Here is a 24,876-nt window from a genome sequence, read left to right as displayed (position 1 = left end):
AATATATTTTCCTCAGGGGGGAAAAAAACATATTTTTTTTACATAAAAAAACAAAACTACAGCTGTAGTCCTGAGGGTCTCACGAAGCTGCCTGAAGCCCGAGGTTAGAACATTATAATTCTACAAATCCCTGCCACAGGCCACGGAGAAGATCTTTGCAACATCATTGGAAGGGGGGAGGGAATTGTGGGCGCGATGGAGATACAATCATATGTGTACACACACTCCCTGATGACTTTTAGCCTTAAACTCCACATTCAGACAAGCAACACATGCTGCTCTTCCCTAGGGTCTGGATTAGAGTAGCCTGGCAGGTTGGGGCTGTGGATTCCATCCCTCTGTTCCTGGAAACTTCTGCAAGAAGCAAAGCCCTTTCAGGCAGCATTTGCTCCTTTCAATTGTTTGGTCACTAGGGGGAGTCTCACTCTATTATTATCACTACAAAAGTGTTTTTTTTTTCCTCCTGCTGATAATAGCTCATCTTAATTAATTAATTAATTAGCCTCTTAGAGTGGGCAACTCTCACCTTTTCATGTTCTCTGTATGTATATACATCTCCTCACTATATGTTCCATTCTATGCATCTGATGAAGTGGGCTGTAGCCCACGAAAGCTTAAGCTCAAATAAATTTGTTAGCCTCTAAGGTGCCACAAGTATTCCTGTTCTTTTTGTGGATACAGACTAACACCGCTATTTTGAAATCAGTCTATTTTGGAATTGTACATGCAAATTGAGTCAAGATACATCACATGCAATTTGCCCTCGAGCAAAACCTGTTTGACAACATAGAAATTACCATGAATTTTTAGTATAACCAATTACAAAATGTTACTGTGACAGCCACACCTTTAACATGGAATGTGCTATATGAAAAAGTCTGACTATTCAGAAAATGCACAATAGTTGCAGCCTGTCAACAAATGTTTAACTAACTGTATATGTAACCTGGTAACAAACTTACATTTCTTACACTGAAGGTATTGCTCCAGTTCCAGAATAAATTGTTTGCATAATTCCTCACAATTCTACTTCAACTGAGTAGATTTTAGAAAATATTTCAAGAATGATGCCCAAGGTACTAATATTTGCATAATTTAAGTGGAACTGTAAACTACTTCTTTCAATAAAACAAAACGAAATGATCATCAATAAACGTTGTTGACTATTTCAACAACAAAGCTTTTACATTCAAACTATAAAGTGAATAGCCGATACATTTTTTATGTAAACTTACACGTTAATAGATAACGTCTTAATAATACAAAACAACACCCTTTCCCAACAAACCTTGCTTCAGTGATGTTATGGTTACTTTGTTACCAGATTGTTTTGTATATCAGCCCTAATACACCAGAACACACAATATATTAAAAAAAATGTACTGCCTTGCAAAGTAAAATATTAAGAAGCCAGAATTAATATTCCCTTTATCGTCCAACCTGCAAAGATGAATTAAAACTTATCCTGATTCAATGATAGTTTATAGACCAATGCATTATATCAGAAAATTATAAAAATTATTTGAAACCCTTTGAAGGCCAATTTTTGCTCCTAAAATCACCCAGAAAGACAACACTGGCACCTTCCAATATATTTTAAAAAAATATTCTGCACTATCTTTTACTTGTTTCAGGCCTGAAACAAATTCTGCTGAATTTTCTCAGTTGGCATAAAAAAACATGAATTATGAATATTCGCCAGTCTCTTGTGAGAGTGAAGATCTATTAATCATCTCAGAAAGTGTCAGAGATCACAGTCTTCTTAGAGTGTTTTTATTCCCCAGTAGCACCATCTGCTGGTCCAAGCAATCCCTTCAAATTTTAGAAAATGCTGTGGAGAGTGACCCAGCCAAAATGACGCAAAATGCTACGGAGAGTAACAGGTAGTTTTTCAAACCCTATATAGTCAAAGAAAGAGAAGAAAAATGTAATATCACTTGTTTATAAAGCAGTGTTTTAAAAAAAGATGGGTGAGTAAAATGAAGGTGAAGTTGGGTTGTTCATAGTAGATTGCATGAATAAGTGAGTTTTCTGAAATAGCATTTATCAGAAACAAATTTTAAGTGAAGACTCATGGAAAGTGAATTGCAAGCTCATATAACATTAGTGCTTATAACAGAAGAGTTATTGTCTTCCAGTAAGGGAACCAAACATAACTGATGTGTTCATTCAAACCCAGCCAAACATTGCTTAAATAATGCCATGAAGTTAATGGGAGGCTTTCCGTTGACTTCAAAGGGAGCTGGCCTGGGTTCATAAAGATTGTTCACAAAGCAGCTCACCGTGAGTAATTGACACAGCCATATCTGTTTTTATATGGGAATTAGTCACAAAAACTATTCAGCAAATAACTGAATATTTCTGAGAAATTTCATTCTACTCAAGGACAATTCTCAAACAGCAAAAGAAGCAGTAAGTTGAATAGATTTTTACAAATTAACTGGGCAACTAGAGTTCTAATCCTAGTTTGGACACTGACCTGCTGTGTGATGTTGGGTCAGCCAACCTCCCTGAGCCTCACTTTTCTCATATAGATATAGAGATAGATAGATATATCTCAGATAATGATATTTACCAACTTTACTTAAGCATGAGCTTATGGGTATATACACATGGCAATATGAGGCCTGTGGCATGGTCGTAGCTGGTCCAGGCCAGCTGACTTGGGCTCACAGGGCTCAAAAATTGCAGTGTAGATGTTTGGGCTTGGTCTGGAGCCTGGGCTCTGAAATACTGCAAGGGGGGTGGCTTTCAAAGCCTGGCTGCAAGCCCAAGCATGAATGTTTGTACTGCAAGTTTTAGCCTCATCACCTGAGCCTTGCGAGTCTGGGTCAACTGATTTTGGGCTGCAGGTTTTTATTGCAGTGTGGATGTACCTGTAAGCATATGCTTCAGTATGTGAGTACCTGTAGTCCTATTGAAGTCAATGACACTTTCATGTACTTGCATGATCTTAAGTGCCAATACCTTTAAAGATCTGGGCCTTAGGTCCTTTTTCAGTAAAAGTGCTTAACTCTAATTAATTTTAATGGGAATTAGGTGCATAATCCCTTATATGGGTCTATGTGCCAATCCACGACACAATGTGACTCATGTGACAGTGGCACCACTAGCTCTAGAAGTTTGTTCAAATTTCACAAGGGTGACTTTTAAAGTGAAAATGGCTTTTCAATTTCCCCCCGCCCCCCCTCCCAATCAAAGCTCTTCAGTTTTATGTAAATTTCATAAACTAGAAGCAAGCAACTGTTCAACTAGGGGGAAAAAAACAACTTATGACAAATATTTCAGCCAGCTCTAATTATAGTGGTAGAATTTACTAATCTCTCTAAACATCAGAGACTAATTTTAGCAGTATTCCCCTTTTAATCTTTCAAAATGTAGAACTTTTAAAGTATATAATTTTTTAAATTACAGCAAAGTATATGGTCACTCATAAGACTTCCAAAATCTTCTTTCAGACATCCAAAAATAGTACTCCATTAATCTAAAACATGTTTTAGTACATTGGTCCATGTCAATCTAAAACATGTTTAATATCCAAAAGGCTTTTTGTTATATTCTTAAATAATCCATTTGTTCTTGGGCTCTTGCCTCCTGATCCTGCTAAAAGTCCTTCATGCTATCTCACTGCTTTTTATACAGATATGGAATTCAAGTTTTAATTCTTCTAAAGTGAATGAAAGCTCCACACAGTCACATCAAACTTTTTCTTAGAAAAAAATATTCTGGCATAACAACGGTCCTATAGCTCCATCTTGTATCTGCCCTCTTATGACAGGTGCAGAAGAAGTCTCATGGTGACAGCACTGTACCATGTATCCTCAAGTCTCAGGTTTCACATGCAATTCCTGAAGTCAGATATAGGTAAAAAGTTAGGACATTGTTGGACTTACCTTTATTTCTTTAAATACCAGGACTCCCCACATAGCAGCTACAAAGCCAGGGCCCTAAAGAACAAAGATAGCTTTGTTCATATATGTAGCATTTCTTCAAAATAGACAATTTTCTCAGTACTTAATTCAGACCTTTCCTTCCTGTGTAATGCAACTGTAAATGCTCATGAACAAAACATAAACACTGTTGTAAACATTTCAAAGGAAGGGTCAGTAAATCCTGCAGGAGGAAGAAAAGGGGGAGGAAATCTGAAGAAAGGGTATGATCTGGACCTAAATTAGACTGCAGAGGCTGCACCTTGAACCTGCCACTATATTCATTCTTGATATTCTCCAACTAGTAAATCTCACCTCAGATTTTCATCTGCAGTCCAGGTTGGAGGAGGCTACTCAGGCTTCTGCACATGATCTTAGCCATTACCCTGGTTATTCCTAATACTTACTTCATTATTACAACTAACTAGTTGAACAAAGGTTTCAGAGTGGTAGCTGTGTTAGTCTGTATCAGCAAAAACAATGAGGAGTTCTTGTGGCACCTTAGAGACTAACAAATTTATTTGGGCATAAGCCTCTCCAAATAAATTTGTTAGTCTCTAAGGTGCCACAAAGACTCCTCGTTGTTTTTTTTAGTTGAACAAAGTTTGCCTTAATCACTTGTCCTGAAAGTGAAAGGCTACAAATACATCCTCCTTTATTTAGCAAGAATCTGGATAATCCACAAGGGGTCAGGCCAGGTGCACAGGTCATAAAACTACCATTTATCAATGACGTTATACAACAGTTTTCCTAGCTGACAGCAAACTTAGTGATAATGAAGAGCACCTGGAAATAACATTCTTTTCCCAGTGAAAGCTATATTATGACATCCAGTTCCTGAAGGAAAGAATTATTAAATACACACCAAGAAATCATCATACTATGAACAAAAAGATGTCACTTTAAAATACACAGCAATGATGAGTTCTCATGTTACACTTAATACATGCAAGGTGAATAAAGGGGGGAGGGGAGAGAGTCAATAACAAGTGTGGGACAGTGAGCTGTCTGGAAACCCAGTTGCCAACCCCTCTAAAATGGAGTAGAGAGGTTGATTCAAACTAAAAGAAGTGCATTTCATCCGAAGCTAAAATCATGATTGACACCACAAGACTACAGTTTTCCTCTACAAAAAGAAACATACATTAAGAATCAGCTCATTTGCTGCATCATCTCTTACACTGATATACAGTACCTGGCAAAGTGGCCCTTTATCTAGTGGAGGATAAAACTTACCCAGCTACAAAAGACTAACTGCTCATACGCACTGTATCATACATGTAAATAAAATAGGCAAAATTGGCCAACTGCTGCTCATCTCAGTTACACAAATAGTGCCATTAATCTTTTTAACAAAGAACATTTTTTAGGTATTGAAAACACACAAAAGGATTAGTATCTGAATTCATAACTTTATGCAAAATAAATATTAAAGACAGAAAATATCACAAATTGTGAGGAAGACAGTAAACAGTGTAACTGCCAAGATGAAATCATGTAACTGACTGATCAGTGTCTCCTCCCCTACCCCCCGTGCCTCATCTTCAGAGGATGAGGGTCTATTACAGAGATTGACTCTCTTACTTAAAAAATTACTACTGCTTTTAGCTCTGGAGGCCACTAGTTCAACCCTGGATGCCACCCAAGATGGTTGTTGTCACAATTATACGTTCCTAAAAGCCAAAGGCAACGGAGGAGACACAGAACTAGGGGTCCTAAGAAAAGTTTACAGACTGGCTGTACAGACTGGACACCTCAAAGTTGCAAATTATCCCCCAAAAGGGAAAAGAAAACCCTCATTTTAAATAATAATGACACAGTGAACAAAGTTTTTAAAAAAGGTACTCACTGCGGTAATTATTGGAAAGCTGACCACCGCACTGAGGTAGTGATTAGCTATGAACCAGCAACAATTGGCTATTGCCCAAAGCACACCAGCAACAAATCCTAGAAATATCAAATTCCAATCAGAAAACTATGTACAACAAAATATAGGTCACCTACAGCAGGCAGTGAAAGACATCACCATTTACTGTGTGCAAATGTAAAACAGAATCTGAATAATATGTCGACGGTTGATTATCTAAATCTAACCTTATGGGATAAAATCATCCTTTTCAAGAGAAATGGCCATGGAATGGTAACACCACAGGGAGTGTTCGTGGGTGAGCAGTTAGGTAGTGTCACAATTCAGGGAAACTGCATCTGTATTTCCCCTCAGTGGTTCAGCAAGGGCATCCATTGTCAGGCTCCCAGCTTCCCAACCACTGCTCTTGGATGGACCTCTGTGTGCGTCTCTCTCTTTTCACTGGAGAATTTCCAGGCGGCACAGTTCCCTGTACATGATTATTCCCAGCACAGACAGGCTGCCCCAGGACACTTGCTTCTTTCTCTTCAGAATGGGTAACAGGTGTAATTGCTACAGTTACAGGGTACCACACAGAACTTTCTATGAACGCTTACTTTGTTCTTAAGGTAAAAAGCATTACAGAGAAAACATATAAAAAACAATAAAAACCCACACACGTGCTAATAAGTTTACCAATGCTAACATGGATTCTGGAGAGAGCAGTTCTTCAATCTCCCTCCCAAGGGGATTCCTTGTGGTTATAAGTTCAGCTCAGAGCAAACACCCAGTTTTATGAGATCCCAGTGGGCCTAGTCCTTCCAACCCTACCCTAAGGACTGGAACTCTCCATGGACCAGGAGTCCTGTCCGTTTGCTGGATCAGAAAGAAGGCCCTGAGTCAGTTTAAAACCAGGCTATCAATCAAAACCCTTTTTCTTGCCTGTTGGTTCCTTCAAAGGGTTGATAATGGAGCAAGTATGTTAGCATCCCTCTCCCTACTAGAGAAGGTACATATACAGAATTGCATTTTTAATATAACGTACCCCAAAGGTATTAAACCTAATTCAATAAGGTTTAATTTTATTTAAATTTACTTTAATTCCATAAGGTTTGTTCAGGATATTAGAGGATATTGTCAAAGTCTGTCACAGCTAGCCCAGTCCTGGGTGGAGATATGGCTTGATCTCATTGTGCAGATTTTCTAAGATCCACAGAAGGATTTGACTGAAACAGTCAGGACTGATGTAAATGTATTTAGAATATTTTTCATAATACAATGTTTGCATTTAATATTGATCATCTTAAATGTTTCTGTTCCTCTACATAAAAACAAAATATGAAGTACAATATGTGCCTTAATGTTACTAGCAAAAGCAAATATTGATAGGGTGGGCTAGAAAGAGAAAAACTTCTGCTGAAATCAAAAGAATAATTCTTTCAGACTCTAGTCTTTGTTCCAGGCAGATTTAATTATTATACTTTTGTTCTCTTAACACTTACAGCAAAGAACACATACAGAAATTCAGGCCGAGAACCTCTTCCCATCCCCTATGTGAACAAAATATTTTTTCTAAATGGCAATAATATAGTAAAATAATGCATTATTACCAAAGTGAAAGAACACACATATGGAGTAATTAATTGCTTTACTAATATACTGCTGTTTAGGAAACTGTGGTTTTGCATTCATATGTGGGTCTGGGAAATGTTTAGCCTGGATTTCTATCTGTTCATTTTGCTTTGTTCCATGGGTGTTATTCATAGCATTAAATTAGAAAAAAAAATCAGTTAATCACTTATTATTTAATAACAGGACAAGAGTTTGAGGTCAAAGTGTCTTTTGGTTTAAGATTATTTAAACTATATGGGTGTCACAAAAATCCTGCTTAGACATTGAGTTCTGGAAAAATAAAGGTAATCCAAATACGCTGAATTTACAGCTTCTGTTGATTCAGTTTCTGTTTATTTTTCTTACATTTGCAGTGACACTGCTTCACCATCTGGCTTTTCGCAAAGAGGATATATTTTTTTCTCCTCACTCCTTCCCCACAGAAGTTCTAAAATTTTCAAAGGTTAGTACAATATGTAGGACTCTATTATAATTTTCTGGGCAATGTGTTCTCAGTTCTGGTAAAGTGTTAATTTCAGAACATCTTTAACACGCAACATCACATTTCAAATTGGACCACAATTTTTCATTGTTTCCCAACCTCTTCACATGTGCTCTTTCAAAAGATACCAAAAGTCAAGAGAATGTACTTCCAAGATTAACTATAATCCCAAGAGTATGATTTGGAATAATTATATTAATACAGCTGCAATTATTACAGGAATTAACTTAAATTAATATCTATTTTATTGAATAGTCATACCTGGTATTATGGCTTCAGGGTAAACTTTAGGTTTATTTTTCATGACTGCACAGTAGATCAAAAAATATATGGTACTTGTGAGAAAGATTCCACTAAAGTGTGCAAAGACATAGTCTAAATCTGAAACAGAAATGGAACAGAGGTAAAGATATAAAATCACAGTAACTGTAAATATTTTTACTAAGTTTATTCTATGCTGTTTCATATATAGTGTGCATAAAACCAAATATGCACAAGGCATTACTACTAATAACTTGAAGTGTGGTCATCGTCCATCCATTTTAAATAAAACAAAAATAAGAAAAACAAAGGAAGGGAGCTTGTTGCATTATCTATGTGACACAAACATGACTGCAAATATTACTATAGATGGAGCTGTTCAATCATGCAAGTTAAATTATGTAAGGGACTTCCACTGCGTTGACTACGCCATAAAATCATATAAACGTGGGATTAGAAGGGACTTCAAGAGTGTGGTTCACAGTAGAGCCTAAAACTGGGATTTGGGTGCTGAAACCTCACACTTAAGCACCAATGTTTTTGACTCAAGAAGAAAAGGAATCCCTTGTTTTTGTCCTAATGCTGCACTCCTGAGCTTGTTGCGCTGTCTTCTAGGTCAGTGGGGGCAAACTATGGCCTGCGGGCCAGACCCTTCCCTCTGGTCCCTGAGCTCCTGCCAGGAAGCAGGGTCAGGACAGGCTTGGGAGGAGCCACCCCAACTGCCCGGCAGCGTGGTGATGAAGAATGCAGGAGCCAAGAAACTTGTCCACCTGCCTAATTAGAGACTTTGGTTCATTATTACTCCAGCACTGTGAGGAGAAAAAATTATGAAGGCTCCACTCCAACAAGAAATTGCAAGAGAATGACTGTGGTACAAAATACTTGCATGAATTGTTGGAAGACAGAGGAGAAGCAGATAGGGCTGCAAAGTGGGGGGAAGTTAACCCTGGCGAAGGATGGCTTGAAATGCTCCTTACAACTCAGTTAGTAGGCACTAAATCAGTCTCTCTCTCCTGCTTGGGCTGCTCATGCCCTCAGCCTACTCACTTCTGATGCTGTGCTGGCCAGGCTGGAAGAGCATGGAATAGTAAGCCCTTGTGTTCTCTCACACCCACCCCAGGTGGAATTAATGCCACTGGAAGCCTGCAACCGAGAGAGAAAATTGAGCTGTCTTGTTTGGCTGCAGCTGAATGCATATCCACTCTTAAAGCAGAGGGTCTCTATATTTTCCCATAATTCATAATTACTCCCATTAAGTAAGGGGACAATTAATATAAACATCATATAAATAAATTTTCTGCACAATAAAAGCAGAGCATGAGCTGAAAAATCGATGAAGAAACCAAACATTTATATTATTAGGCTCCTAATGTATTTGGAATGTTGCCTACCAATGCAACAGTGAAAATCTAGATGGCCTCACAAGAAAAATAAGTAGAAAATGTGACTAAATTTCAAAATGCTTCAAAGAAAAAACATTTTGTTGTGAATGAAATTGTGTCTAAACATCAGTGAGGTTTGGCATTCACTGGGCCTGATCGACCCAGTTTGCACAGCTGTAAGTGACTACAAACGGGGCAAGGTAGTGGAGCATCATGTGCACTGATTCCTTTGTCACCACATAACACCAGGACGCATGGAAAAAAATCACCAAATCTATTTACAAAATTAATAGGATATACAGTAGTTATAAAGTGAAATAAAAATGGCGGATTGGCCTTTACCAATTTGACTTGCTCCTGTGTATACCGTTCCATTTCTTCTACCATGGTCCTTGATGTACAGCACTGGCACAAAGCTGGAACCATAGAATATTCCAGCTACTACTGCTAGGGTACAGCCTCTTAGAGAGAGGGAGAGAGAGAGGGGAAGTCATTATTAGACTCGATAATATACTTAAGACAAAAAGAACAGGAGTACTAGTGGCACCTTAGACACTAACAAATGTATTTGAGCATAAGCTCTCGTGGGCTACAGCCCACGTCATTGGATGCATAGACTGGAACATACAGCAAGAAAATATTTATACATAGAGAGAACATGAAAAGGTGGAAGTAGCTGTAAGAGGCCAATCAACTGAGATGAACTATCAGGAGAAAAAAAAACTTTTGAAGTGATAACTGAGGTGACCCAACAGGCGCCAAAGAGAGACTGCTGAACTCGAATTAATATGCAAATTAGATACAATTAACTTAGGTTTAAACAGAGACTGGGAATGGTTGGGTCATTACACTAATTGAATCTATTTCCCCATGTTAAGTTCTCCTCACATTTTCTATGGGTCATCTCGATTATCACTTCAAAGGTTTTTTTTCTCCTGCTGTTGATAGCTCATCTCAGTTGATTGGCCTCTTAGAGTTGGTATGGGTACTCCCACCTTTTCATGTTCTCTGTATGTATAAATATCTCCTGTCTGTGTGTTCCATTCTATGCATCCAAAGAAGTGGGCTGTAGCCCACGAAAGCTTATGCTGAAATAAATGTGTTAGTCTCTAAGGTGCCACAAGTACTCCTGTTCTTTTTGCAGATACAGACTAACATGGCTGATACTCTAAAACTAGTAATGATATAGAAATTACACCTTCTGTCACATTATTTTTATATTACAGTAGTGTCTAGAGGCCCTATCCAGGGCACCATTGAGCTAGATGCTGTATATGCATGTAACAAAGATACAGTCTCTGCCCTAGAGAGTATACATTCCAGGTTAATGACAAGACCCAACAATGAACTCTATTAAGATGTGGTGGCAGCTATGAACATTTAGAACCACTATACAGAGTGACCCACTAAAGGGCATAAGGATAGCAGATAAAAGTCTCATAGAGTCATAGACTTTAAGGTCAGAAGAGACCATCATGATCATCTAATCTGACCTCCTGCACATTGCAGACCACATAAACTCACCCACTCACTCCTGAAATGAACCCCTACCCTCTGGCTGAGTTACTGAAGTCCTCAAATCATGGTTTAAAGACTTCAAGCTACAGAGAATTCACCATTTACACTGGTTCAAACCTGCGAGTGACCCTTGCTGCATGCTACAGAGAAAGGCGAAAAACCCCAAGGTCTCTTGCCAATCTGACTTGGGGGCAAATTCCTTCCCAATCCAAAACATGGCAGTCAGTTAGACCCTGAGCATATGGGCAAGACCTACCAGAAAGATACCTGGAAAAGAATTCTCTGTAGTAACTCAAAGCCCTCCCTATATAGTGTCTTGTCTCCAGCTGTTAGAGATTTTTGCTATTGCCAGTCACTGATGGGCCACATGCCATCGTAGGCAGTCTCATCATTCCATCCCCTCCATAAACTTATCAAACTCAGGTTTGAAGCCAGTTAGGTTTTTCGCCTCCACTGTTTCCCAGAGAAGACTGTTCTAGAACTTCACTCCTCTGATAGTTAGAAACCTTTGCCTAATTTCAAGCCTAAACTAAGTCTGTGTTAAGAGAAAATAAACACAGTATTGCACTCAAACTGACCACAGCATCCGGTGTTTCTGTAATCTCTACATATGATTGGCATAAACACACATTGGGGCAATTGAAAAGTCACTGAAAATCTATTTTAAGTAATCTCCACAAGACAGTATAGATAATTTGTAATTGTAATTAATATTGTGGTCAGTAAGAGACAGTGCATTGAAGAATTAGAAGAACAAACACTGTTATCCAGTTAAAATGTACCTAAGCAGTTTTGCAGTTACGCCTCTTCATTATAATACTAACATTTATAAAAATTATCATTCGTTACAGTGTGAGAATGTGCTTCATACGGTACAGGACACAGAAGTTCCTTTACTATTTTGTAGTAACTTCAAGAAACCCAGGTTTACTAGCCAGAATGAAGAAAAGAAATGGTAACTACTTACATTACTCTTTTTTGTACTGCAGAAAGATTGTCTACCCATGAAGCATCAGAATAGGTATTTTCAGAATTGTTGACTGACTGTTGACAACAGTTACAATTTTAGTGTCAAATGTTTTGGAAAACATCCAAAAAAAGTGCATCCTTTAAAACAGAATAGTCACACATTGGGGAAAAAACATCTTCTGAATGAAAGTCAGGAGACATGGGTTTACAGATAGGCCCAAGCCAAAAAGATTGGCTCAGGACTTCAAATGCTTCAGGGTGTCTGACTCTGGGGCTTAACTCAACACACTGTAGAGAGAGAATCCAAGTACAAATTTGGATTTCAAAACATGTTTTCCCTTAAATTTGGTGGGTGCTACAATCCAGAGGTTTTCTTTGTTCTCTGTTTCCAGTGTTGTTGTTGACTGTGTGGGTCCTTTGCCATCACTAGTATCATTTCATATCCATAACCATTTCTGCTTATTTTTGCCTTCCTGTGCACACACTGAATCCTTCTCTATAATACAAACAGATTCTATGCCACTCTCTGCCTCCTTTGCTCCACCCACAAATCCCCTGCTGAAGATTCCCTTGATAAGGAGGAATCCCAGAGGGCATATTTGGGTCCTATACCTCCCTCCCTGTGGTTCCCAGTTCAGGCAGCATAGTGAGGGGGAGATTGACTGAAGTGTGCTGCTGTGCCCCAGTTATCCTTGCCTGGTTCATGCGCCCTAAGGGACAATAGCCATCTGGCACCAGTTTCAGGTCTCTAACCTGTGCTAAGGGCAGGGTCAAGAAACAGGGAGCCATAATTACCTGCCCGCTAGCTTCCTCACTCTGCTGCGCAGCAGAGAATCTGGCTGCCAAGACGCATTGTTTGCTTCCTTTTATCTAATATTCTACTTTTAAAGCTCAGTTTTAGTTCCAAAAGCTGTAATTAAAATTATTTCCCCTTACTGACATGGGGGGATATTCTCAATCATTTATTAAACCTGTGTCATAATGGAAAAGGACTTGTGAACCTATACAACATGCCAAGCCAGTAACAACCAGACTGTTGTGAAAAGCTGTTTCTGTTGCTAAATACTGTTGATCTTACAAGACACATAAATTGAAGTTCATATAAATAGGCATCTCCATTTGACCATGAATGTTGACAAATCTGGGTAACATCAAGTAATTGCTTTTCTTTCTATGCTGATGCACATTTTCAGTGAAGTAAAACAATAGTCAGAGTACTTACCCTTTCTCTCAGTAATGGAGTGACTTCTAATGAAGTTGAAGAACTTTGAACTTCACTTTTTACAAAAAGAAATATGATAGTGCTGTGAAGAGAAAAATACATTAACATGTACCAAACATCAGTTCATGACGATAGTTGAAGGCATAATCCTCATTTTCATTTTGTTCCTTACTTTTCATCCTTTGTTTGACAATGTCACACTTTAGTATACCTTGAAATGAACCCTTAGCTATCTTGATTCATCTTATTAATTAATTTAAACACAAGTATATACTTTGATCAAATCTACTTTTAAAAATGTAGTAGAGTCCTTATAGTTACCTCTTGTCATATTAATAGGATGTAAATGTCACTGTTCTGATATATCATCGCATTATTTTTCTAAAGACAGTTGTTATAGCCCAGTACTGCATTTTCAAACTATATCAGATGTACACTGGAATATCCTAAGGGAAATTCTATATACACCCTCTCTGGGGTGGGAGTGAGGGGTAAGGAGAGGAGAAAATGAATGAGACCTTCTTTCCAAAAAGCAAAAGCATACTACATTTACCAGAATTAATGTTTCTAGAAGGTAACTAAACGGTTCACAATAAGGATGTTTTTAACACACCTTTACTTTTACAGCTTCTGTGCAGCAGACTTAACAGCTTACTGCACTTCGTTTGGCCTGGGACATAAACTGAGAATAGAAATTCTAGGTCCATTTTCTCAAGGAGCACTCTGATTTGTTCTTTGTTTTGTTTTTTATAGTCTTGCATGTTTTTCAGTTAAATTCAACCGAAAATGTTAGGCCCCTTCTCAGAAGCCTAGTTCTGTGATTGGTAAGAGTGTGGAACAGTGAGGTTTAAATAGGAGTAATTACCAACATATTTAACTTTCACATTTGATCAGGTAAATACGTGCAATCAGGATTGGCAGGGTTTGTTTTTCAATGCCAAGGAATGGCGCGGGTCCCCATCATGCATGGTTCTTCCCCCTCCTGAGAGGATAGGAAGGAATATTGGGAAGGGGGGGATGTCAGTCTCCTCCATGAACACTAGGAAAACACATATTGTTCCCCCTCCAGGCCTATGAAGCTTAGATGAAATGCTTAAACTGTGAGTTCCATCCTCCCTAAGGGTATGGCTACACTTGCAGATGTAGATGGGGGTGGGGAGGGGTAGGGTGGAGTGTGACAGGGAGCGTGTTGTGTGTATGTGCAGGGAGAGACTGTGGGTTTGGGGGGGGGCTGAGATCATGTCAGCATGCTGTCTTGTAAGTTCAGACAGCAGCAGACCCCTCCTCCCCCCTGCCTCTCTCTCTGTCACACAGCATTCCACAGTAATGGTTGCTTTGTCTCGGAGCAGATAAGCATGCCAGCTGTCAGAAACAGAGCTTTCAAAGGGCATATCCACATTCCTGCAGTAATTACAAAACAATGACAAGAGTGGCCACTTGACTTAAGGGGGATTATGGGACGTTTCCGGAGGCTGATCAGAGAGCACTAATGCAATACCACATTCACACTGATTCCTGGGCATTTCAGCGAATGTGCACCAAGTGTTAATCTTCTCGCCGAGGTGGAGTACTAGGAGCGCTCTAGCCCTGGAGTTAGAGTGCTCTACGTGCCTTGCCAGTGTTGATGGGCAGTGAACTAGGGTGCCCGGGGCTGCTTTAATGTGCTCTAACTCGCAAGTGTAGCCAAGCCCTAAGTGCCTGGAAAGTGTCCTGCATAGAATAGCTGCTCCCATAAATAAATAAAGAATTGGACGCCCTGTAGGGGCTCCTGGAGGATGTCATGGTTGGGGAATTCTGGCAGTATGGCTTCAGAGTTTCACTGCTGGGGATTGCAGAGCCTCTGGGGACAAGAGATGGTGTGGATGGCCCTGGATTCAGCTGAATCTATGGAGTATGCCAGGTTTGAGGAATGGTTTTGTGGCCTAGTCTATAGAAAGGGGCAAAGAAGCAAACTCCACCTCTCTGAAGGATTGATGAGAGACAAATTCCACCAGGAGATCATAGCTTTTTCCAGGGAAGGCTTTTCCCAACAATTTTCGAAGTGAAACATTTGAGTAATTTCATTATGACAATCAATCAATCTACATCTGGGATGGTATTTAACATGTCCATTGGCATAAAAATGTGCTTCTCCATTTATGAAGACCTATTTTGCCATTGAATTGGAATTAACATTTGTCTAATTCTGAAAATATTTCTCTGTCTCACTGGGTAAGACAACTTATTACATTTTAAATGAACTGCATTTGAAAAATTCATTCAACTAACACACATCCTCTCCTATTAAATCAATACCTCAGTAATTAAATCAGTGATCTTTTAAATCAAATAAGTTGTTTATTATTAGGAAGAATATTTACCTTAACACTGAAAGTCCAGCTCCAATATAATTTAAGATGGGTTTTGATACCTCTTCTGGGTCAATTCCAAACCAGCCGAACCTGGAATATTTAACCATAGTTTTATTTGATTCAATTTATATGTATTAAATTTTAAATTAGAGTCCAGTCTTGGAAATCCTTACTAATGCAAGTAGTCCCACTACAGTCCAGATTATCAGGACTGGGCTCATGCTTAGTGAAGTTTTGCCAAGAGGCATGTAAATGTAAATGTCCAGGCTAAAAGAAATCAGTTTAACCATGTACAATTATGATGATAAAGAAAACAATGAAAATAAAAACAGCATTTTACTTGGACATGAAAAATATGATGAGTGAGCATCTAGGGTCTTTTGCAAAGAAGATCCAGTAAAGATTTTCTTCTTATTGAGAATCTCACAAATAAGGGAGCACAGTGGATTACAATTAACCTGAATATTTCTTTGGGAGAAAAAAATTTCTTTTCTATTTCATATATCTTTTGCATTCATGTTGAGTGTTTTCATTAGAGCTGTTAATGAAGAAATGACAGCATTCACATTGGATCGTTTAAAGTTTAAATGCAGTTACCTTGAGCTTGCCCAGCCAGTTAGCAAATTAAAAGAAGCCCAGATTAAGAGTCCAAGACCTAAACCAATGGTTTTAACAATGGGAACAACTGTAATGTTACCTGCAATATGGAAAAACGCAAAAGCAAAATTATTTTAATGCCAAAATATTTTGGTTTTAAAATTGAGCACTCATATGTGTACTTTGAATTCCAGTATGGTTTATATGACCAGATCCTTTGAACATCAGTCAATATGCAGTACATGATGTTGTTAAATATTTAACAAATGCACACACACACAAACACACTTTCTTCAATTCTTCATCATCCACAATTTTGAAAGCTATGGTGCTTATCAAAGGAAGGTACTGAAGGCATTGTATGTAAGGTCTTTAGTATACCACAACGCTACAAGAATGCCTGGTACTCTGGTTCTAAATCTCTCTCAAGAAGAGAATGCCATTTATGTCTAACTGTGCAATAATCATGTTTTAGGAATAGGAAGAGACCAGTATTCTTGAGTTTTTATATTTTCCCATGTACATACTGAACTGAAAATTTCTGTATTCTGTAAAGAGTTTCCCTGTCATTAAAGTGGGTTAAGTTGGTTCTACTCTGCCTTTTGACTCAAGTTTGAACTCAAAGTACTGGGTGCTATATGAAATTTCACCAACTAGGTTTTAATTCATATAACCTGGGGTGTTTTTGCTTCCACCAATGGCATGAAGACACAGCAAGGCAATTTAGAGCTATTTCTGTCCCTAAGGAGAAGAATCTGTCTGTTTTATGCAGTGATGCTTCCTATTAAAAAGCCCTGCACGGGACTACAGCTTAGACTGTCTAGTCATTTCATGCTTTTTTTTTTTGACGATTTTTTTTAAGGTTTAATTTATATCAATCCAATTTGAGGACAAAATTAGGAAATACACAGACAGTGCTTATCACCCAGCAGCTCCCACTGGCTGTTCAGCACTCTTGAAAATCAGGCCACTTACTTAGAAGTTTAACTTGGGCTTTTGAAAAACTTGGGCCAATAGGTTTCTTATAGCTATTTAAAATGTAAGCATTCTGCCTATGTTGCCATATGGCTAAGGTAACTTTAGCATCTTCTTTTTCTTCAGCCCTTCTAAAACATGGATATTATTTGGTACCTGTATTACTTTAGGTTTTTAAACAAGGCTGCTGAAGACCACTGTCAACGATAAAACTGTAAAATCTCATGTTCACAGTAATACATACAATAATGGCAGAGATCCAACAGTGTAGAAAATAAAGATCCATTTAGTATTTCAATGTTATCATCTCTGCCTCCTCTAAGGAATTAGCTTTATTGTGTCTCTGAAGAAGTAGGATCTCTTCCTCATTACCTGTAGCCCATACGCTACCCCCAACCATAGCAAGAGGCCAAAACCTAGGGCTATTCTGAATAAGGTTCACCACCAATGATACTATCCATATTGCAGCACAGAGAATCCACTGGAAGAACATTCCTGGAGGGGAAAACAGACAAATAAATGAATATGTTACCATCAATGGTTTTTAAAAAAGATTTCTTTCAAGTATTGTATGTGTGAGCCTGTTGTTTCTTGTTCATATAATATATCTCAGATGAAATTATGCAGATACAATTGAAATCTGGTCACATATTTTAGAGAACTAGCCCTTATGAAGTTTATATAGCCATGTTACAATATTTTTAAAAGGTTATATTTTGGGGCAAGATGTTAGCAGTCAACCAGTCATTTATTTCTGGGTTCTCACATTCTCCGTACACTTGCTAACTGCATTTGCTTGGACAGGGTTAATACAGCCCAGATCCTCAGGTGCACATGAGCTCTGATTAGCTCTTGAAGAGGATGGACTTGAGTTACTCTCCCTCCCTTCCACTCCCAACCATGAACATGTTAGAACAGCCTAGATATTACTCTAACTTGCACAGGATAGCCAGATTGCTGTACAGTTTGGCCAAACTTCCTCTCACTCCCAGCAGATCCTGTACTCGGAGGGGCCAGGAGTGGGTGAAGTATTTGCTGGCTTTATGCCCCTCCTCCCCCAAGGACTTCCCTTACACAAGGGAAATTCTTGGTTGAATATTTAAACCAACTTTTTTGTCCCCTTTGCAGTGCTGGATTAGCACAAAAAGAGGAGAAAACAGAGGCTAGGATCCACCCTCTAATGCAGATATGGTTACAGAAAATAATTTGGGATAAGCCTTTTTTGATCACGGGATTCTGGTAACCAATGAATAATAATATGTCTTCACATATACCTAGATATAGCATGACCCCAGTATAAAGCAAGTGAAGTGCTGTGGCAAAATCATAAATCATAAGTAGGAAACTAAAGGGGTTGTTTGGTGTTATCAGATTGCCAAGACAGAAGTACTCAAGTTTCTACTTTTGATGGCTTTTAATGTTATCTACAATAACGTGACTCAAGGGATGGAGATATTTAATAGATCACCAGCTATAAAGGGTAAATAATACACATTTCAGTGTGTATTTGAGAATTTGCAAACTGTGGGGGATTGAAAGGCACTTCACTTTTTCCTTTTCCATCTTGCAGCATCCTGTAGTACACTCTCTCTGTCTCTTAAGTGGATGGCAAGACATAAGAAGGGCTTCTCAAAGTTTTTCCACTTCTTTGAGTTTTATTATTGCTTTTACAAAACTAATTGTTGTGAGGAAAAAATGCTGTACTTCTTCCACCTCTCTCTATAGCTGAAGGCTGTGCTGGGGCTAATGCTGATAGAGCTGGGAGGTTTCAGTAACCAGCAGATTCCATATTCTCACCGAAAGTGTGTAAAACGTAAACACTGTTCTTACAAGTGGTAAAACTATTAAAAAAAACCAGATTGTTTACCATCACCAGTATCAAATTTCTTAACAGGTACAAAGTTTGTCCCAAATAAAAAGACAGCTATTGCAGAAGAGATAAAGCCGATAGAGAGATCTGTTCCATTACTGTTGATGGAACTGTTATTTGCTGTCCAGCTGTTCATTTCTGTTCTGAAAATGCTTCTTGTGGTGGTGCTCTTTTAATGAAGATCCTTTCAGACAGCTTCTGGAAACAGAGACCAGAATTAAATAAATATATTTCATTGGATCATAGAAGTCCTAATGGAGTTTGATTTTTAGTAATGTGGGGGTTTAAAAGGTCCTGCTTTCTACTTCTCAAAAGCTGAAAACAATTGTAAGGAATAATGTAGCCTAATGAGCTACCACCATAAAATTTAGATAAGTGAGAAACTAAAGGAATACACATTAAATATCTGATCTCAAAAGCAACTTCAAGCAGAAGAGTATATGGAGATATAAAACATGAGTAGTTAGAGAACAGACACAGCCATAATACAGAATTATGAATACTCAGATGTATCCAGATTAAGGGAAGGCCTGTGCTTCTTTATGGACAGGTGCTAATATTGGAATGATCCTAGTTCCAGAATGTTGCTATGGGAGTCTGTCTGGAACCAAGCAGGATGATGTCTTTTAGGTTTGCATGACAGCACGTATTAGGCAATTCAATGCAATCATCTTCCTCTGGCGGAGGAAGTCTTGGCAGTGAGACTCTCGTCAACCACATTGCCTAGAAACCAGAATGGAGGGGAAGGTGGGCAGTGCAATGATTCCACAGAGCCAGTATGGAAGCCTAGGCTTAAAGCTCTTAAAATCCACGGAGTTTAAGGGGCCTGGGGTTTTTTTCTGCTGAAGGTAAGGAGAAACCCATAAAGTTTCTTCCTTAAATCTCCATGGAAACTTTTGGGAAGATCACAGTGAGGGAAAGCTTGCAGAGTTTTTCTTCACTCCATAGCCCCACTTCTGTGGGGTTTCCCCAAGGGAAGGGCTGCTCTGGACCTATTTAAGTAAAATTCTTCTGAAATGTAACCTAGTCTTAGTGAGGGGAAAATGGCATTTCATATTTTTTTTTGCAGATTTAAGAGAGAGTTTAATGTAAAGCTATTTCCTGGGTTTTTCTTTATTTCAGAGGAGGAAGAGCTGTGTTCCCCGACATCCATTCCCATACTTTACTTCACCTTCTCCAGAATTTCACTATCAGTTCTGTTGGACTGGCACTATTATCAACTGCTGCAGCAGAGTCACAGGTTTTGCTTGAAACTAGAGATTTGTATCAGCAGGTGAAAAGTTCACTCTCCACATGGAGCGAAATGAATGTAATTATTTAAATGTTTCCCTTTGGAAGACGTTGGGGTGTTTTCTCTTTGAACACCCAAGAAAAAAAGCAGGAGATTCCTTACGGTTGGAGTAGGAGGTACCCCACCATGAGAAGAGCATGGGGTAACTTACTCCACCTTTCTAGGTCTCTGTTTTCCCTCACATCCTTTGTCTGTCTGGTCTATTTAGAATGGAAGCTGTTTCAGAGAGTTTTTAGTGTATTTTGCTATATGTTTGTAAAGAAAAAAAACCCCAGCATAATGGAATCCCATTCTTGGCTAGGGCATGTAGGCACTATTGTAATGCAACTAATAATAACTAATGCTGGAACTGCTTGAGAGACTAACTTCCCAGTTTGAGAAACACCGTGCTGGAGTGTTAACTTTATACAGCACTCAAACACCACACGGATGGATGTGGAGTAGATAAGGAAAGATAAAAATGAAAAGTCCAGCATGTTCGTTTACTCACTAAGCCATTGTACTCATCTGCATATGTGTGGGGACCATACCTGGGTTTTGCACAAGAAAATCTTCAGATTGTTAAGAACATTGACATAGTATTGATTTTCCTGCTTTCATTACATTTCTGCAAACACAGTATGCAGTTCTGTAGCCTTTAATCTCATAAAACATGACAGTGCTTTAAGCTGCCCTTCAAAGGGGGAAAACGGTGTGTGCTCTTCTGAACTTCACTATGGTGTATAAAGGAGCCCTGAAATGTTGCTTTTATTATGCCCAAGGAAAAATGTGTGTGGTGGGAAACAAGAGAGAGTTCTGCTTGTTTCTAACATTTAAAATTGCTATATTGTGTGCCCTGGAAGATTATGCATGACTTGAGAAGTATTTGCATTACACCACAAGTACAAAAGAAAGTGAAACCTCTAATTAACTGCAAGAGGAAGTTATTTTTATTCAAACTGTTTAAAACTTACTGTTTTCCTTAAAATCCATTTGCCTAAAGCTCTTAGGAGACAAGCTCATTTTAAGATTGAACACCCTTACTTCAGTTAAGGTTTGAAAAAGTTTCCAATAGTTATCCAAAGAGTCTTCCAACAACAATTACAAAAACAAAAAAGACTGGACTTGTCATTTCTGCTAATTCTTAGAGGCTGGTGGTGGGGCACAAAGCAGAAAATGAATTATGTATAAGAAGGAAAAGACCCTTTCAGTCTTTCTGTGTACCTCAGAGAAAAATGAAAAAAAGGCCACAAGCTAATTTTTTTCCTTTGTAGGTCACCCCTAAGGACTGAAGTGTCAAGGCTATCTACAGTTGATATAATATACCGTAAATAGTTTGAAAGCAGGATACTGACAGCTACTGAGGAACACTCAAAGTAAGGAGACTCCAATTTTGATATATACAAATTCCACATAATTTTATGTACTTTCTTTCTTGCAGAATATTTGTTGCAGTGTTCTTTTTTCTAACAATTCCTGAGCTATCAACCTAACTTCACAATAAGCGCATCCAGAAATCATATTCACCCAGCAAGAGGCTCTAATTCCAAAATCAGGATCTTACTATGTCTCCCTCACATCTGATCCAACCAGAGCTTGAATGAGAACTAGCTGGCTGTGGGTCAATCCAGACAAGGACAACATAACGTTGCTAGGCTGGGGGCAGCAGCAAGAAGAGTTGGCAAAACTCATATCGGCACATCTCAGAGCAGGAACGTGACCTCCATTTAGAAAACAGGAACATAACCTGAAGTTGATATTGGATCCTTGGTTGACTTGCTCCCTCCCTTTAGTCAGCTGCAGCCCAGGTGCATTAACCTTCCAGACACACTGCAAAGCTCATCTTTTCTCTCTTGGTTGAGGCAGGTGTGAGCTGAGGGGGATATATTTACAGGCAGCCCTTTGTTTATGATTATATTGATTTCTAATGTATGAGATGGGCACTCAGAGCTATTAATGAGCACCTGCAGAGGTATTTTAAAAAAAATCAGAGGAAGAAATACATAAAGAATACTAGTTCTTCAGAAATATGGATACAAGCTGTAAATTCCGTTTTCAAACACCCAAACATTTAAGGGTGCTTGGATCCGGATTTCAGTTCAGATCCAAATTTCTGATTCTATTTTTAACTACTGTACTTGAAAAAAACAATAACTTTTGCCCTTGAGATGACATTCCATGCATTTAGGTTAGCCATATGTGTTTTATTTATATATTATATACCAGCTCCTGGATCTACCCTCTGTTTGCTTGGAACAGCTCAGGAGAAGGACTGCAAAATGGATATGAACCACCTTTGTTCTACCAGATGTTGGGACAACAGCAACACCGCAGGGTAGACAGTCACTACAGTCTCTGTAACAGTCTTCTGTTCCTCTTCAGAAGAAGGAGAAAACTGGGATGCCCAGTTGAACCCCCTTTAAGCCTGCTTTGTATTGCCAGTAGCAAGGCTGATAATCTGACAGCATTGGCAAGATCCTCAGCTGGTATAAATTAGCAGAGATCCATTGACGTCAGTGGAGCTTTGCTGATTTATACAATCTGAAAATTGGGCCGTATATTTTCATTATGTAAAAGCAGCAAAGAATCCTGTGGCACCTTATAGACTAACAGACGTTTTGGAGCATGAGCTTTCGTGGGTGAATACATCTGACATGCTCCAAAAGTCTGTTAGTCTATAAGGTGCCACAGGATTCTTTGCTGCTTTTACAGATCCAGACTAATACGGCTACCCCGCTGATATTTTCATTATGTTTCCTTAGAAAACAGCCCACAGTTCAGTTAATTTGCAGGCCAGGTATAAAGAAAAGGACAGTACTTACAATTTGCTATGCTTTTTCTAGCCAATTACGAAGACAAGGATCCTACCCCAAAGAACTTTCATGTCAAGATGGATGAAGGATGCTGTTAAGACTTCAGAGAAATTGTGGTTTGCTCTGGGCTATGAAGCTTTGTTAATAAAACAGGTATTTGTAGAGACCACATGCCATTGACAATTCATTCCCTCTGTAATCTCTTCATTGAAGAGCGTATTTTCGCTGTGATTATCATAGAATCCTTTCACATCAAAGAGGTATTACAGTGAAACTTAAATGTGAGTCTGAGATTTGATTACTTGCTAATGAAAGGTCTCTTATGCTTTCCTTTCTAAATTAAATGTTTTTGAAAGATGATTCTTCAGACTAAGTTGTCAAAAAATATACTTAAATTACATAGAAAAAATAGTTGTTTGCAGTGTTGTTGTAGCTGTCTTGGTCCCAAAATAGTTGAAAGACAAGGCAGGTTGGCCCAGTAAAAGACAATGCCTCACTTACCTTTTTTCTCTCATAGAAAAAATATGCAGTTCAATTCACCAAGGGCCAGATTTTACCTCCCTTACTCATGCTGAGTAGTACCTTATTGCATGATGTCAAGACAATTACACTCAGAGTAAAGGACTTCCCAACTAGAATACAGATGGCAGAATCTGGCCAGAAATAAGTCATCACAAATACAATCATAAATGAAATAACAGCACGTGGAATTTATTTTTTCACATACTCATCTGCAAATATTGTGCAACTCTTCAAAAATGTAACTCAAGTGTTAACTGAGAACTCAAACTCTTTGTTATCCTTTCCCCCTTTCAAACAAAAGCAGCATGGATGATAGTCCATTTAATAACTACAATTTTAATGGATTTGTTTCCTCAGTCAGCATACTTGTACAGAGGACCTAGGGTGAAATTGCGTCTTGTTGGAAGTGGGCTCAGCTCTTGAGAATTCAGGGTAGCCTCGCTCATTTACATCAGCAGATATTTCACCCCTTTCATGACTCACTCCAGAAGCATTAACTAGGCAAATTACCATACTCAAAGAAGCATAAACATACCCACAGAAGCATTATAGGCACAGTATATCCTCTCCTTTGGGCTTTCATTCACTTCATTCATTGCCTTTGCATGATTATATTATTAAAAAGTATTGAAATTATTTAAAATTGTTTAATTCAAATGGCAGGAACGTACTCTGATTTTAATGAAGTGATAACAAAGGTTTACCTATTTACTCTATCAATCCAACTGCTGGATTTAGTTTCATTTCTCTTTGCCCATTTTATTTTTGAAATTAACATCTCCTTTACTTTGTGCTTTATAAATGTTCCCCCCCCTTACTATTCTACTTTTACTAGTGTATCTATGTGACCCTCCTTGCAATCTCTTTGCTCACATTACAAAATTCCTAGGCACACAAATGTGTTTTCCTTTACAGTGACTTTACTTACAATTGTTTCTTTGCAGTTCTGACTTCCTGCACTGACTTGCTCTGCAGAAACTGCCGGTGCCCAGCTCCAGTTCCTGCTCCTCCTCATGTGATCAAGGCTGTCACCCACCCACTCACCCGTCCTTCTCTTTCATTCATTTATCTTTTGGGCACATTTGATACTGAAGGGAACTTGTCATACTATATGTGTGTTGAGAGTGGAGGGGAAAGGATAACGCCCAAACTGCAAATAAAGCAGAATAGCCTTCTGATTCTGACCTCTGTATCCCACCTTCTTCCCTTTTGTGGCTCCGCTGTAGCAACAGCTACTT

The 24,876-nt window shown here is 38.6% G+C and overlaps 1 protein-coding gene across 5 annotated transcripts; it reads right to left on the bottom strand.

Annotated features, from left to right (window-relative positions):
- Window positions 1–348: 348 nt before the first annotated feature.
- On the bottom strand, window positions 349–24,862 carry TMEM144 (transmembrane protein 144). 5 transcript variants are annotated; one of them, XM_050946593.1, is made up of 12 exons: window positions 24,567–24,862; window positions 19,031–19,231; window positions 17,536–17,658; window positions 16,189–16,288; window positions 15,601–15,681; window positions 13,241–13,322; window positions 12,017–12,093; window positions 9,874–9,992; window positions 8,150–8,269; window positions 5,779–5,876; window positions 3,894–3,947; window positions 349–1,898 (listed from the first exon to the last, which is right to left on the bottom strand). In XM_050946593.1, the coding sequence occupies exons 2-12, from the start codon at window positions 19,167–19,169 to the stop codon at window positions 1,815–1,817; spliced, it is 1,077 nt and encodes a 358-aa protein (XP_050802550.1). In that variant the 5' UTR covers window positions 19,170–19,231; window positions 24,567–24,862; the 3' UTR covers window positions 349–1,814. The 5 variants fall into 5 exon arrangements, with proteins under 5 accessions (XP_050802550.1, XP_050802555.1, XP_050802551.1 ...); XM_050946598.1 differs by having other exon boundaries at window positions 19,145–19,231; XM_050946594.1 differs by having other exon boundaries at window positions 19,031–19,228.
- Between the last annotated feature and the right edge of the window lie 14 nt (window positions 24,863–24,876).

This window comes from Gopherus flavomarginatus, chromosome 3 (genome assembly GCF_025201925.1).
Source record: "Gopherus flavomarginatus isolate rGopFla2 chromosome 3, rGopFla2.mat.asm, whole genome shotgun sequence".
In the NCBI taxonomy this organism is placed as follows: domain Eukaryota; kingdom Metazoa; phylum Chordata; order Testudines; family Testudinidae; genus Gopherus; species Gopherus flavomarginatus.
The sequence above is the reverse complement of the archived record's forward strand: the minus strand, read 5'-3'. Positions and strand labels throughout refer to the sequence as shown.